Here is a 16,221-nt window from a genome sequence, read left to right on the forward strand (position 1 = left end):
ATCGCTGGCCAGTTCTTTAGTCTGTCTCATGTATTGTCCGTGCATTGGTTTGTTGTGCCATTCCTCTGTTCTGTTTGTCATTCTCCTGTCTGTATATTTGTAGGTCTTCGTCTACTTTTATCAGTCCTACTCCCCATGCACTCTTAAGCCACTCGTCTTCACTGGTTTTCAGATATTGCCCCAGTGCTCTGTTCTCGATGTTGACGCAGTCCTCTATACTTAGTAGTCCTCTCCCTCCTTCCTTTCGTTTTATGTATAGTCTGTCCGTATTTGCTCTTGGGTGTAGTGCTTTGTGTATTGTCATATGTTTCCTAGTGTTCTGGTCTATGTTGCGGAGTTCTGCCTTCGTCCATTCCATTATTCCTGCGCTGTATCTGATTACTGGCACTGCCCATGTGTTCATGGCTTTTATCATATTTCCGGCGTCGAGTTTTTACTTGATTATCGCCTTGAGTCTTTGCATATATTCTTACCTGATCGTGTCCTTCATCTCTTGGTGTTTTATATCCCCTCCTTCCATTATTCCCAGGTATTTGTATCCCGTCTCATCTATGTGTTTAATGTTGCTCCCATCTGGTAGCTTTATCCCTTCAGTCCTTTTTACTTTGCCCTTTTGTATGTTGACTAAGGAACATTTTTCTATTCCAAACTCCATCCTGATGTCCCCAGATACAATCCTTACAGTCTGGATTAGGGTATCTGTTTCTTTGATGCTCTTACCATACAGCTTGATGTCGTCAATAAACATCGGATGATTAATTCTGTTGCCTCTTTTCTTGAGTTGGTACCCAGCATCCATCTTCTGCAGTACTTTTGTCATGGGAATCATGGCTACTACGAAGAGTAGTGGGGACAGTGAGTCGCCCTGGAAGATCCCTCTCCTGATATTCACCTCTGCTAGTCTTATTCCAGAGCTTGTAAGTATTGTATTCCAGTTGCGCATTGTATTTTTGAGGAAGCTGATGATGTTTTCCTCTGCCCCATATATTTTCAGGCCTTCGATTTTAGCCATGCGCATGGTATCATGTCGAAGGCTTTCTTATAGTCTATCCATGCCATGCTTAGGTTGGTTTCCCTTCTCTTACTGTTCTTCATTACCATTTTGTCTATCAGGAGCTAGTCTTTTGAGCCCCTACACTTCCTTCTGCTGCCTTTCTGTTGGTGGGGGATAGTGTTTGTATCCTCTAGGTAGTTGTATAGTCTTTCGCTGATGATACCTGTTAATGCAGAAACACAAACCCATCTAGTTGGTAAAACAATGTCGTTACTTTTGTAAGTGGTAGTTAAAGAGTTGAGAGGTGTAAACAAATCACGATTTCATCTCACTTCCTAAAATTATGAAGTCTCTTTGGCAGTTCAAGCAAGGTCTTCAAGGAGTACAGTTGTGTATATTTCGTAATTCAAAGGATTCATTTTGGGCACACAGATGTAAGTTTTTTGACGAACTTATATATATTTGCTTTATATGTCTTATTCATTTAAGCGTTAAAAGGCGTAAATTGGTTTATTTGTGACATATAACATTTGATTGTCCTATAAATAGGATAAAATGTGATATAGTCAAAGGAGGTTCAAAGTGGCAATGAAAGTGTCTTGTTTAGAAAAGTATATTTAATTAGCTTTGCAAGATGTATTAAGGTACATTATGTCACCGTTATGACTATTGAATATTATGGGTTATTTAATAATGTATTTAAAGTTTGCAATAATTCCTTTCAGGAATGAACCTACTACTACTACTACTACTACTACTACTACTACTACTACTACTACTACTACTGTTAACGGAATAAAGGTTAAAGTTGAGTTTCTGAGTTTGTGTCGCCCATAACAATAGTTCATTCATCTTCAACATAAATACGGATCAGAAGGACAACGTAGAAGACAATGGTGACGCCAAGGAGAAGTTATGCACCCTCAAGTACAACCAGACTGCTGCTCTCTCTGCCCTCACAAAGAAACAGAATGAAGTCAGCAAGAGTATGGAGAAGCCTGATAATCTCCATTTAGTAAAGACAGGCATGGGGGAGTTTGAGGAAGGGTTAAAGAAGTACAAAGACTGCCACAGTGATTACTTGTCTCAACTACCTGTCAACGAGCACCGGCCAGAAATCAAAAGGTTTGAAGATAAAGAATTGTCTGCCTTAGGATTCAGATTTCAGGTGCATAAATGGATAGCCACAACAGAAGCAAATTTGCAGGATTCTATGGACGGATCTTCACTGAGGAGCAGGTCACATAAATCCAGCAGGTCAGTTAAAAGCACGGCATCAAGTGTAAAGTCAGCTCTCATACAGAAGGCAAAGTTGACTGGTTTGCTTGCACAGAGGGCACTGCTTGAGAAACAGACAGAAATAGCCCAACAACAGGCAGAATTAAAAGCCAAGGAAGATTTGTTAAAGTTGGATGGTGAAATTGAAGCAGCAAGGGCAAGGGAGAAGGTGTTCCAGGAAGAAGCTATTCCATCGACAGACAAAGTTTTAAACCCTGAAACACCAGCATTTGTTCCCAGTCACAATGTGCATCAAAATAAACCCAATGTCACTGCCTTTTCTACCCATGGCACCTGCCCCAGAGTCATTCTACCAAAGTCAGCAACAGTTAGCAGCGGCTATGATGCTGCCTCATGCTGAAATGACCAAGTTTTGTGGTGATCTTCTTGAATATGCATCATTCATGTTGGCATTTAATGACCGCATCGTGCCACACACCACATCAGACTCCAACAGGATGTATTTCTTAAATCAGCATCTAGAAGGAAAGCCTAAGTCACTCATAGCTGGGTGCATGTTTATGAATGCATCTGAAGGATACATTAAAGCAAAAAGACTTCTGGACAAAGTGCATGGAGATCCATACAAGGTTTCCATGGCATACATAGACAGGCTAACCAAGTGGCCACAGTGTATATTCAAAATAAGTGGTTGGATCATGTGATAAAGCTAAGGAAGCAAGGTGTTGGGTGTGTTTCACCACATTAGTGGAATTTGTGAAGAATGCAGCAGAGGCAGCAATGGATCCTGTATTCAGCAGGGAAGCTTTTAGAGCGGCAGCCCGGACCGTTGAGATACAACGAACGAGATACCGACTGTAACCCCTACTGGTATTTAGGAGTAGACTTGTAAACTGTGAAACTGACCGTCTGCCGAAAATATATGGGTGGCTTACTTAACAAGCACCACTAATTGCTCGTTAGATTTTGGGTCTAGTTCCAATATATGAGATACCAGATGAAACTAATATATAATATATCTGCAGACTCTACTGATTATAGAATGACCAGAGACAGACATTTTGGAGGGTGGGTTCCCTCTGACAGAAGCACTGAAAAGGGGGGGTTAATTTGATCTAGATCCAACTTAGGAGATACCGAGTAAAATTTACACTACAATAGCACTGCACATCCTAGAATACTGTGGTGGTAATGCCAGACATTTTAGTGGGTGGTTACCCCCTGACTGACACCCCATAACGAGTGGGGAGGGGGAGGGGGAGACAGGATTTGCATCTAACATGGAGATACCAAGTAAAAGCTGTACTACAATAGTTCTGCACATCCTAGAGTACTGTGGTGGTAATACCAGATATTTTAGTGGGTAGTTACCCCGTGATAGACACCCCACAACGAGTGGGGGAAGAAGGGGGAAGGGGAGGGGGAGACAGGATCTCCATCCAACATCATAGTACCAAGTAAAATATGTACTACAATAGCACTGCACTTCCTAGAGTACTGCAGTGGTAATGACAGATATTTTAGTGGGTAGTTACCCCCTGACAGGCACCCCACAACGAGGGGGGGGAGGGGGAGGGGGTGCCAGGAACTGCATCCAACATTGGAGATACCAAGTAAAATTTTTACTACAATAGCACTGCACATCTCAGAGTACTGTGGTGGTAATGACAGATATTTTAGTCACTGGTTTCCCCCTGACAGACACCCCACAACGACTTGGGAGGGGGAGGGGGAGCCAGGATCTGCATCCAACATTGGAGATACCAAGTATAATTTGTACTACAATAGCACTGCATATCATAGAGTACTGTGGTGGTAATGACAGACATTTTGTAAGTGGCTACCCTCTGGCAGGCACCCCACAACGAGTAGGGAGGGGGAGACAGGATCTGCATCCAACATTGGAGATATAAAGTAAAACTTGTACCACAATGGCACTTCATATCCTAGAATGCTGTGATGGTAATGCCAGACATTTTAGTGGGTGTTTACCCTTTCACAGACATAACCTACGATTGGAAGGGAGAGGTGGGACACCTTGAAATATTTCAAAATCTATCATAGGCAATATTAATATTAGAAATATGGTAAATATCTGAAATTCGTGAGCCTGATAAAATGTAAAAGGCAAAAAACTCAAGAAATACTGTGATGTTTCAGGATAAGAATTACTGCCGGAGTTATTTTTAAAAATTCTTATTGAAGTATGGAGTATTTCACTTCATTAATTCCATCACATCTATATAAATACTATGTGTGAGACTTCCTAGGCTTGGTCTACTTTCTATAGTTTCACACACACACACACATATATATTTATATATATCCTATATATATATATATATATATATATATATATATATATATATATATATATATATATATATATATATATATATATATATATATATATATATATATATATATATATATATATATATATATATATATATATAACAGTTATCAGTAAAATCTTTAAAAAGGTGACCTCATTGTGGAATTCAGACCATCCAGAAGAAAGGGAAAAAGCCCTGTGGAAAAGAGTAAAAAGAGAGTTTATCTTAAAATTGAAATTACAAAAAACTATAGAAATTTGTGCCCAAACCTGTGAACGTCTTCTTTCTGAAAATCGACGTGTAAAATCCTGAATTATTACGAGACACTTCTATATCCAAAAAAGCAAGTTTGTTATCAGTAAAAATCTTATTTAAAATGATCTGTATAGTTTCTTCCACAGGAATATTTGTGAATAAAGCTTCAACATCCTTTCTTTGAACCCAAGCGAATTTTTCAAAGTATAGCTATTCGAAGAGAATTCAGTTAACAATGGTACCAAATATTTTGCCAGTTTGTGATATAAAATTCACAATTGATTACGAGAAAGATAACAAACTTGCTTTTTTGGATATAGAAGTGTCTCGTAATAATTCAGGATTTTACACGTCGATTTTCAGAAAGAAGACGTTCACAGGTTTGGGCACAAATTTTCTATAGTTTTTCTGTAATTTCAATTTTAGATAAACTCTCTTTTTACTCTTTTCCACAGGGGCTTTTTCCCTTTCTTCTGGATGGTCTGAATTCCACAATGAGGTCACCTTTTTAAAGAAATATTTTACTGATAACTGTTATCCCAGTAGTTTATTTTATAAATGCCTTCACAAATATATATATATATTATATATATATATATATATATATACATATATATATATATATATATATATATATAATATATATATATGATATATACTATATATAATATTAGCACTATCCTTTGGTTTGGAGTTATTACTTCACACAAAGTATTTTATCTGAATGGGAGGGGGTCACAATTGGCAACAGCTACAAGTATGTGTGCTGAGCCATTTTTGAATAATTAAACCAGTCATATGGTGCCACTCTCAGTTCCTCTAAAAAAAGAAATTTAAGATAAGTATTCTCGCTTTAATAGCGTCTTTGGTCATTTCTTTCTTGCCTATAGTTAGGACACCGCAGCCATTTGTCGAGGTTCGTAGCCCAACGTGTCTTACCATAAATGAATTGTTCTTTAGGTTGCTGTTGGTTCGTGTGGATGAAATGAAATTTTTATCGGATATGGGAATTCGATTGATATTAAGACCAAAGTCCCATCATAAAGAGCTGTTTTAACACCCGCACATTCACAAAGAGATGATGTATCACAACACAAATAATTACTGGAAACGGAAATGTGAATGAATTGTTCAGGATAAGCTAACTATAAAGATTAAAACATTTTCCCCCATTTTATTCCCCCTCCCGATGTTGAAGATCATACAACTTGGAGCTCCTGACTCCCAAATTAAGTTGGCCTATAATATCATGTCAATTATCTAATAGTCCACTTATTTTCGGCTGCCTCACTCAAATTGATCTGTACACTATCACCAAGTATCAGATACCATATATATTCAGGGAAGAAAATCTAAACTTAAATAAAAATGATACACAGTTTGATGTTTAAAGCCAGCCGAGTGCGTTTGTCTCTTAACTTCCCGCCGGCACGCACCACAGGCAACCTATGTAATGTGTTTGAATACATTCTATCGATGCTGGCTTTGACGACCATTATTCGGCTAATTTTCTCCTAGTAATATTTTTTTCTTTATTTGTTCATTATATCCAGTAGACAGGCACTAACATCATATTATATCCTCACGTCTGTTCAATACATTTACCATTGTTAATATGATTTATAATGCGTCTCCAACAGTCATAAAAATTTGACAACCGAATGTGCAAATATGTCAGCTGTGTGCAAGACATAGGGCGTCAATCACTGGAGTAGCGATCTCCATTAGTTTTTTTAATCTTTATTATTATTATTATTATTATTATTATTATTATTATTATTATTATTATTATTATTATTATTATTATTTTATTATTATTATTATTATTATTATTATTATTATTATTATTATTATTATTATTATTTTATTATATTATTATTATTCCGGGGGGACCAAAAACCCAATTTCACAGAGAAAAATTACCTTACGAAAACACACCTAAGCACTCCAACCATTGTGGTCAGGCCTAAGCATCTGCTCTTGGATCTAAGTAGTGTCAATCATAAATGGTTCCTGTGTAAATACAGGACTTTCTTTGCATATGGTAGCGAAGCACTAACTAAACAGTAATGTACAATCACTAACCACCAACACTCACAATGCACTTACTCAATAAGCACTCACACTTGCATACATTCACTATACACACACACACACACACACACACACACACACTTAACACACACTCACACACACTCTCAATAACACAAAACGCTCTGAATACCCAACACTCACTAGGCACTCACTATACACTAAATGCTCACTAAACACTTGAAATACTAAATTTACTAAATATTCATTATACCCCAAGCACTCGGTAAACATTCACTAAACACTCACTTAATCCTAAACATTAATTAAACACTAAACATTCACTAAACCCCAAGCACTCATTAAATACTAGCTTACCAAACCCTAAATACTTATTAAATACTAAACAGTGAATGAACATCCACTCATTAGAAACTTAATAATCACTTACATACTAAACATTTGCTAAAAACTAACATTCACAAGACATTCACTAAACGCTCACTTAAAATTCGCAAAACTTTCACTAAAACCTTAAACACTCACTGAATACTTACACACTAAATATTCACTAAACACTATCATTGACAAGACATTCACTAAACGTTCACTTAACATTCACAAAACTTTTACTAAAACCCTTAAGACAAAACATTCACTGAATACTTACACAATAAACATTCAATAACATTCACAAAACATTCACTAAACCCTAAAGACTCAGTAAACATTCACTGAATACTGACACATTAAACAGTCACTAAACCCTAAACATTCATCAAACACTTACTCATAAACATTCACTAAACGCATACTCACTAAACCCTAACAATTCGCTAAACACTGACTCATTAAACATTAACGATAGAAAAAATTGACAATCGCACTAATTTTTCATTTCTCTTGTTTTCTTTACATTAATGCAAGGTGATTATTTTTTTATCTAGTTTGCTCTTGTATTCATTCATAATCTTCTTGAGAGAATGGAAATGTTCGAAATAACTTGGTGTGTAGAGATATTGTTTAAAAAACAGAGATCCTCTGTCCTTCCTCAGCCAGGTGTATTATGTCTGACGAATTTTACACCAGCCGAAAAAAAAATCGACTATAGTAACAACAATATTCATTTATATAACTGATAATACAAAAATGTATCCATGATTTCATTAGCATGAAAGTCAGTTGAAACCAAAAGAAGGTAGTCCTGCTTCGATAAAACAAACCGAGTAGGCTGTAGCACAATTATTATGATCTGTACCCTGACTATAGCGTATATATTACATATGTATTACTATCTATTTAATGGGTGCGTAACTCTATTTAACAAATGTTATGTACATAGACATTTTACAGCAATAAATCTAATAATGAAAAGAACTTATATGCTACTTTATAGCGTCAGTCTTCCAACCACCGCTACATTAATTTTCATATCGTAAACAAAGCTAAAGCGAGTAGGGGAGACCGGGGCTAGTTGGCACACTTTTTACAATTTTGGTTATTGCGAATATAAAACAAACTTTTTGCAAAATTCTTACCACCATTGAAAAATATTAACATTCGTCTTTATCATAGAACAAAATAATTGTTGTTTGCTTTCAACATAAGATAACAATAAGCTTTAGAAAAAAATAACTTTTCATGCCACTTGCCCCACGGGGTAAGTTGGCATACATTATGGGGTAAGTTGGCACATTGATAATTAAAAGAAAATTACTACATTGCATTTAAATCAAATAGCAAAAATACCCTCTGAATTTCCAAAATACAAAATATAAGGCATTAGTATTACTTCAGATCATCATCTAGTTGTAATTGTGGCAGGTGTGAAATAAATCCTCGTCACAGTCTTCATGCTCCCACATGTTACATGCCCTGCACTGGACCCACACTTCTCCTGGCTTACCAAACACAGGCTCTCTTCAGCTGAGCTTTCTTCTGGATCAACAAGAGCAGTTCTTAAACTCTGTATCACGCTGATGACTGATCTGAAGCTAATGTGTCTTTTCGGACATCTCTCAATCTGTTACATAACCACCCGTAAAATCAAAATCTTGAAATAGTCTGTAATTCAAAGTTGAAATTCCATCAATCCTAAACCAATTGAAAACATCAGAATAAGTGACAGCTAGAGGTAAAGCCGAGGAAACTTTACCAGGAATGTCTCAGATGGGCATACTTGATCCTGGATTACCAGTCATCCACGAATCACATGCCCTGTTAACACATTTCTTCAGATCTCTATAAACACTAAAATCCAGGGGCTGCAACTTGTGAGAGCAATGTGGAGGAAAGATAGGACACTAATCTCATAATCCTTCAAAAATCCAGAAACAAACGTAAATCATATAAATAAATAGGCTCACTATTGTTATCAAATAACGTGTGCCAACTTGCGCCATTTATTTTGAGCCAACTTGCCCATCCCTACCATTTGGTACAAAAACGATTACCAGTCCACACCAAGTAGCCTTGAATTAATAATTTTAATGCTATAGAATCTTTAAACCATAAGGAAAACTGTTATCATTGAAAACTAATCTTTATGAATGTATAGATGTTATAGCAAATAACAGAGATTAAAATATTTACTCACTACCATCAAAATCAAAAATTGTCTCATAAATTCGAGCTCCTACGTTCTATCTCTATAGAATTTTGATGGTAATTGAGGAACCACGTGGCAATTACACAGTATATGTATTAGAGTCATCCTATTGGTAAACTTTAAAGTCATGTTGAGTATGCCAACTTACCCCTGTAGCCAACTAGCCCCGGGCTCCCCTACTATAATTGAAGTCAGTAGCTTTCTTGACAAAATAATAATATGACTGAATTATTATGGGCCTACAGATGACTGTTATTTATATGAAACAAATAAATTATTTTTGTGTTAGATCAGCCATCGTCAACCGGGGTTCCGTGAACGATCGCCAGGTGTTCCGTAAGAATTCATGTTTTATTTAATTATTTGTTATTTATAAGTATATATTTTTCGTTAAACATGGCGTGAGAAATCGTAGTCCTATAATTTATTTTATCGTAACATATCGTGCGAGATTTTTTCCCTCTGTTTTACTAAAGGTAATTAATACAAATGCTTATATATATATATATATATATATATATATATATATATATATATATATATATATATATATATATATATATGTGTGTGTGTGTGTGTGTGTGTGTGTGTGTGTGTGTGTGTGTGTGTGTCTCAGGGGTTCCTCAAAGTGTCAAAGGTTGGGAAACACTGTTAGATAAATACAAAGGATATAGAAAGGATAAAAATATTTATTAAATATATCACGATAATGTATAATACGAGTCAATAGTAGCCCACTATACTAATCTAGACATTCATTATCAGGGCTTGCCCTTCCCCCTGCTCACCTGTTAGGGTGTGTCTGTCAGGGGGAAACCACCCACTAAAATGTCTGTCATTACCATCACAGCATTCTAGGATATGAAGTGCTATTGTAGTAAAAATTTTACTTGGTATCTCCAATGTTGGATGCAGTTCCTGTCTCCCCCTCCCCCTCCCCACTCATTGTGGGGTGTCTGTCAGAGGGTAACCACCCACTAATATGTCTGTCATTACCATCACAGCATTCTAGGATGTGCAAGTGCTATTGTAGTACAAATTTTACTTGGTGTCTCCGATGTTGGATGGAGATCCTGTCTCCCCCTCCTCTTCCCCCTTCCTCCCCCACTCGTTGCGGGGTGTCTCTCACGGGGTAACTACCCACTAAAATGTCTGGTATTACCACCACAGTATCTAGGATGTGAAGAACTATTGTTGTACAGATTTTACTTGGTATCTCAATGTTAGATGCAAATCCTGTCTCCCCCTCCCCCTCCCCACTCGTTATGGGGTGTCTGTCAGGGGGTAACCACCCACTAAAATGTCTGGCATTACCATCACAGCATTCTCATTCTCGGATGTGCAGTGCAATTGTAGTACAAATTTTACTTGGTATCTCCAATGTTGGATGCAGATCCTGCCTCCCCCTTCCCACTCGTTGTGGGGCGTCTGTCGGGGGTAACCACCCACTAAAACGTCTGTCATTACCACCACAGTATTCTAGGATGTGCAGTGCTATTGTAGTGTAAATTTTACTCGGTATCTCCTAAGTTGGATCTAGATCAAATTAACCCCCCCTTTTCAGTGCGTCTGTCAGGGGGAACCCACCCTCCAAAATGTCTGTCACTGGTCATTCTATAATCAGTAGAGTCTGCAGATATATTATATAATAGTTTCATCTGGTATCTCATATATTGGATCTAGACTCAAAATCTAACGAGCAATTAGTGGTGCTTGTTAAGTAAGCCACCCATATATTTTCGGCAGACGGTCAGTTTTACAGTTTACAAGTCTACTCCTAAATACCAGTAGGGGTTACAGTCGGTATCTCGTTCGTTGTATCTCAATGGTCTGGGCTGCCGGTCTATTTGGGTAAAGTGTGTGTTTTTTCAAAGGCAAAGGCAAATTATGGCTCAAGTCAGACCAAGCAAAAATCGTTTGCAGTTACAGTGCAACCATCAAATTCTGCCAACCAGTATACTAGGAAATGCCAACTCTGTAGTGGTCATCATGACATTGAGGAGTGCCTTCAATTTCTGCACAGGAGTGTGGATGAAAGACGAGAATTTGTTAGTTAAAGACAACAGTCTTTGCTTCAGTTGTTTGGGCAATAACCACACTTCAAAAAAGTGTCTCAATCGACGGCAGTGCAAGACATGTAATAAAAGGCATCCTACCACTCTGCACATTGAGAACTTTAGGATGCTTGACAGCAACAGTGCAATTGTGTCACAAGCTAGTGCACAGTTTGAAAGTACAGGTCAAGGTTGTGCTAAGGGTCAAGATGGTACTCAAGGTGAAGGTCACACTCCAGGTCAAGGTAATACTCAAAGTCTAAGTAATGTGAGGTCTTCTGCATGTACAATTTCTGATACAGTGTTACAATCAATCTTGCCTGTGCAATTACGTGTAAAGGGTAGTGACAATGTAGTACAAACTTATGCCTTTTATCATACGGGCAGTACAGGTTGTTTCATTAAAGATAGTGTCAAGGATCAATTAAACTGTAAAGGTATTGAAACAGCTATCAAGTTGCAAACAATGCATGGGACTGATACAGTTGAAAAAGGCTATGCTTACAAGATCCCAGATGATGAGGTCAATAAGATTCCTGTTTGGTATCTTCCTCATCACGCAGTTTTTCATCCCAAGAAAGGGAAGATTAGGATTGTTTTTGACTGTAGTGCCAAGTTTGAAGGTGTGTCATTAAATGATGTTCTCCTACAGGGTCCAAACCTCACCAATTCATTGACAGGAGTACTCATTAGATTCCGGCAGGAGGTTTATGCATTCGTTGGAGATATTGAAGCTATGTTCTTTCAAATAAAGATTCCACCTGAGAATCAGGACTATGTTAGATTCTTGTGGTGGCCTAATGTGACATCAATCGACCTCTTGAAGAATTCCGAATGGCTGTTCACATTTTCGGAGCAATCTCATCACCGAGTATTGCAAATACTGCATTGAAGGCCACAGCAGACAAAGCAGATGAGAAGTATGATTCAACTGTTGGCAGCACCATATGTTGACGACTGTTTGAAGTCATGTGCTGATGTTCCTACAGCAGTGAAGTTGGTGAAGGATTTGGTATGGTGAAGGAGGATTTAGGTTAACTAAATTTGTCAGCAATTCAATTTATATCCTTAAAGCTTTGCCTGCTGAAGATTGTTCGGTTGAAAGTGACAAGTTTAATCTTGACATGGAGAGTTTAATGACAAGAGCCTTAGGAATATTATGGGACCTTAAAAAAGACTCATTCAAGTTCTCAATTGAGCTCAAGGATAATCCATTCACCAGAAGAGGATTGTTATCAACTATCTCATCATTATATGATCCCCTTGGGTTGCTCTCTCCAATCATCTTACCAGCCAAGAAAATGTTACACGAATTGTGTCAAGTTGAGAGTCTGGACTGGGATGAGAGGATTTCAGATGAGCCAGCTGAAAGGTGGCAACATTGGATACAAGGTCTTCATTTACTGGAGCAGCTTTCAATACCAAGATGCTTCAAGTCAAGTAGTTTTGGTAATGTGACAAGTTCAAGTCTTGTATTATTCAGCGATGCAAGTACAGTTGGTTATGGTGTTGCAGCATATCTTGTTCTTCACGATGGAAACCAAGTTCAGTCAAATCTTGTCATGGGAAAATCAAGAGTATCTCCCAAAAAGGTGGTGACTATACCTAGGTTACAACTTACAGCTGCAACTGTGTCTGTCAAGGTTGCTCAACACATCCTGAAGGAGTTGGAGTTTACTGTTGGCAAGGTAGTTTACTACATAGATTCAACAACAGTCATTCACTACATTCATAGCAACACTAAAAGGTTCCCTGTTTTTGTAGCCAACAGAGTCAGGGTTATAAGGGACTACTCTTAGCCTGAGCAATGGAGATATGTAAACTCCAGTGATAACCCTGCTGATGTGGCATCAAGAGGTATTAGTGTACATCAGTTTTTGCAGTATGACGAATGGTTTCATGGCCCATCATTTATTGCATCTGATTATTTGCCTTCACAGGAGTATGTGTGTGCAGATTGTGTTGATGGTAAGAGTGAACATGTGTCTAAGGTCACAATTTCTGAAGAACATCATGGGTTTACAAGATTGATTGAATATTTCTCTTCATGGTCAAGGTTACAAAGGGCAGTTTCTGTATTTCAACAACTAAAGTCAATCCTTAGTGGTAAAAGGAAAGGTTGTGTAACCACTGATGCTGAAAGGGCAATCATAATGTATGTCCAACGGGAGGTGTTTGGTGATGAAGTGAAGGCTTTATCAAGGGAATTGTCAGTTGGCAAGAGTAGTCCAATATATAAGCTTGATCCCTTTCTTGATTCTGAGGATGGCTTATTGAAGGTTGGAGGTAGGATAAGAAGGTCTGATATTCCACAGTCTGCCAAACATCCCATACTGTTACCAAAGAAGCATCATGTGACTACATTGTTGATACGACATGAGCATGAATTATTAGCTCATTCAGGTAGAAACCATGTTCTCTCAAATCTAAGGCAGAAGTATTGGATCATCAATGCTAATGCAACTGTCAGGAAAGTGTTATTTCATTGTGTTACTTGCAGGAAGTTGAAAGAACCAGCTTTGAGTCAAAAGATGGCTGATCTTCCAGCAGACAGATTGGAACCTTCAACACAATTCAGTAATGTTGGTATTGACCTCTTTGGACCCTATTACATCAAGGAAGAATGAAAGGAGTTAAAGAGGTATGGTGTGATATTTACCTGCTTGGTTAGTAGGTCAATTCATATTGAAACTGCAAACACTTTACAATCTGACTCTTTCATAAATGCTTTCCGAAGATTTGTTTCTCGAAGAGGTCATCCCAAGGTTATCAGATGTGATAATGGAACCGACTTCCATGGGGCTGAGAGAGAACCTAAGGCAGCTATTGATGAGATGGAGGAAAAGAAGATTGAGAAGTATTTGTCGCATCATCATGTTGAATGGAAATTCAATCCACCTGCAGCAAGCCTCATGGGTGGTTGTTGGGAGCGCCAAATCAGAACAGTTAGAAAAGTGTTGTCTGCACTGGTGAAGGAATTTGGTGAAAGGCTAAATGATGAAAGTTTACGGACTCTGCTTTGTGAGGTTGAGAGCATCGTCAATTCAATACCGTTAACCACTGTAAGTGACAGCGTAGATGACCTTGAGCCACTAACTCCAAACCATTTGTTGATTCCAAAATCTTATGTGATCCCTCCCCCTGGCTTGTTTCAAAAGGATGATGTTTACATGAGGAGAAGGTGGAGATGCGTTCAATATCTGACCAACCTGTTTTGGTCAAGATTTAGAAAGGAGTATTTGAGCACTTTACAGACTAGACAAAAGTGGAATGAACCAAGAAGAAATCTAATTGTTGGCGATGTGGTCTTGGTAAAGAGTGACATTGAGCCAAGGAATCAGTGGCCAATGGGGCGAGTGATAGAAGTATACCTTGATGACAAAGGAACAATTCGCAGTGCCAAGATTAAGACACTTTCTTCGGTTAGTGTCCGTCCTATTCAGAAGCTAGTGTTATTAATTGAAGGCTAGGATTTTCATGTTAAATGTAACGTGATATTATGTTGTTCTTATGGCCTATCATTTGATATTATATATTATTTGAGTTACGAAGATGTTTAATTTTGTTTAGGTGAATATGTGAATCATGAAAGTGTTTTGAATTCAAAGAGTTTGTATTGTAACTTAAAGGTTATTTATTGTGTCTGCATGAGTAGGTGTATATTTTGATAAACAGGTTTAATCTGTTTATGAGGCTGAGTATGTTAATGCAGAAACACAAACCCATCTAGTTGGTAAAACAATGTCGTTACTTTTGTAAGTGGTAGTTAAAGAGTTGAGAGTTGTAAACAAATTACGATTTCATCTCACTTCCTAAAATTATGAAGTCTCTTTGGCAGTTCAAGCAAGGTCTTCAAGGAGTACAGTTGTATATATTTCGTAATTCAAAGGATTCATTTTGGGCACACATGTAAGTTTTTTGACGAACTTATATATATTTGCTTCATATGTCTTATTCATTTAAGCGTTAAAAGACGTAAATTGGTTTATTTGTGACATTTAACATTTGTTTGTCCTATAAATATGATAAAATGTGATATAGTCAAAGGAGGTTCAAAGTGGCAATGAAAGTGTCTTGTTTAGAAAAGTATATTTAATTAGCTTTGTATTGAATATTATGGGTTATTTAATAATGTATTTAAAGTTTGCAATAATTCCTTTTAGGAATGAACCTACTACTACTACTACTACTACTACTACTACTACTACTACTGTTAACGGAATAAAGGTTAAAGTTGAGTTTCTGAGTTTGTGTCGCCCATAATAATACCTGTTAGTAACTTCCACATTATTGGTAGGCAGGTGATAGGCCTGTAGTTACTGGCTATATTTCCCTTACTCTTGTCTTTCTGGACTGAGGATGTTCTTCCTGTGGTCATCCATTTATGCACATGGTGATTTGTGATACAATGCTGGAGTTGTTCTGCTATTCTTGGGTGTAGGACCTTGAAGTTTTTGAGCCAGTATCCATGGACCTCATCGGGACCTGGGGCTTTCTAGTTGGGCATCTTCTTTAGTTGGTGTCTGACTGTGTCTGTCGTGATGTCAGTGAATCTTTGTTTTATTCTTCCTTGACTTCCTGAAGCCATCTTTCATCTTTGTTGTGTGATACCGGATTGCTCCAGATGTTTTTCCAGAGTCTCTTACTGGGTTCAGCTGCAGGAATTTCTTGGTGGTTGTCTTCCCCTCTTAGTTGGCTGTATAG

The 16,221-nt window shown here is 37.6% G+C and overlaps 2 protein-coding genes across 2 annotated transcripts; both read left to right on the top strand.

The window, feature by feature from the left end:
* Window positions 1–12,641: 12,641 nt before the first annotated feature.
* Window positions 12,642–13,316, top strand: LOC135226222 (uncharacterized). The gene has a single exon (XM_064265667.1). The coding sequence runs from the start codon at window positions 12,642–12,644 to the stop codon at window positions 13,314–13,316; it is 675 nt and encodes a 224-aa protein (XP_064121737.1).
* Window positions 13,317–13,670: 354 nt separating this feature from the next.
* LOC135226223 (uncharacterized) lies at window positions 13,671–14,144 on the top strand. The gene has a single exon (XM_064265668.1). The coding sequence runs from the start codon at window positions 13,671–13,673 to the stop codon at window positions 14,142–14,144; it is 474 nt and encodes a 157-aa protein (XP_064121738.1).
* Window positions 14,145–16,221: the final 2,077 nt, after the last annotated feature.

The sequence above is a fragment of the Macrobrachium nipponense genome, chromosome 14 (assembly GCF_015104395.2).
Source record: "Macrobrachium nipponense isolate FS-2020 chromosome 14, ASM1510439v2, whole genome shotgun sequence".
In the NCBI taxonomy this organism is placed as follows: Eukaryota; Metazoa; Arthropoda; class Malacostraca; order Decapoda; family Palaemonidae; genus Macrobrachium; species Macrobrachium nipponense.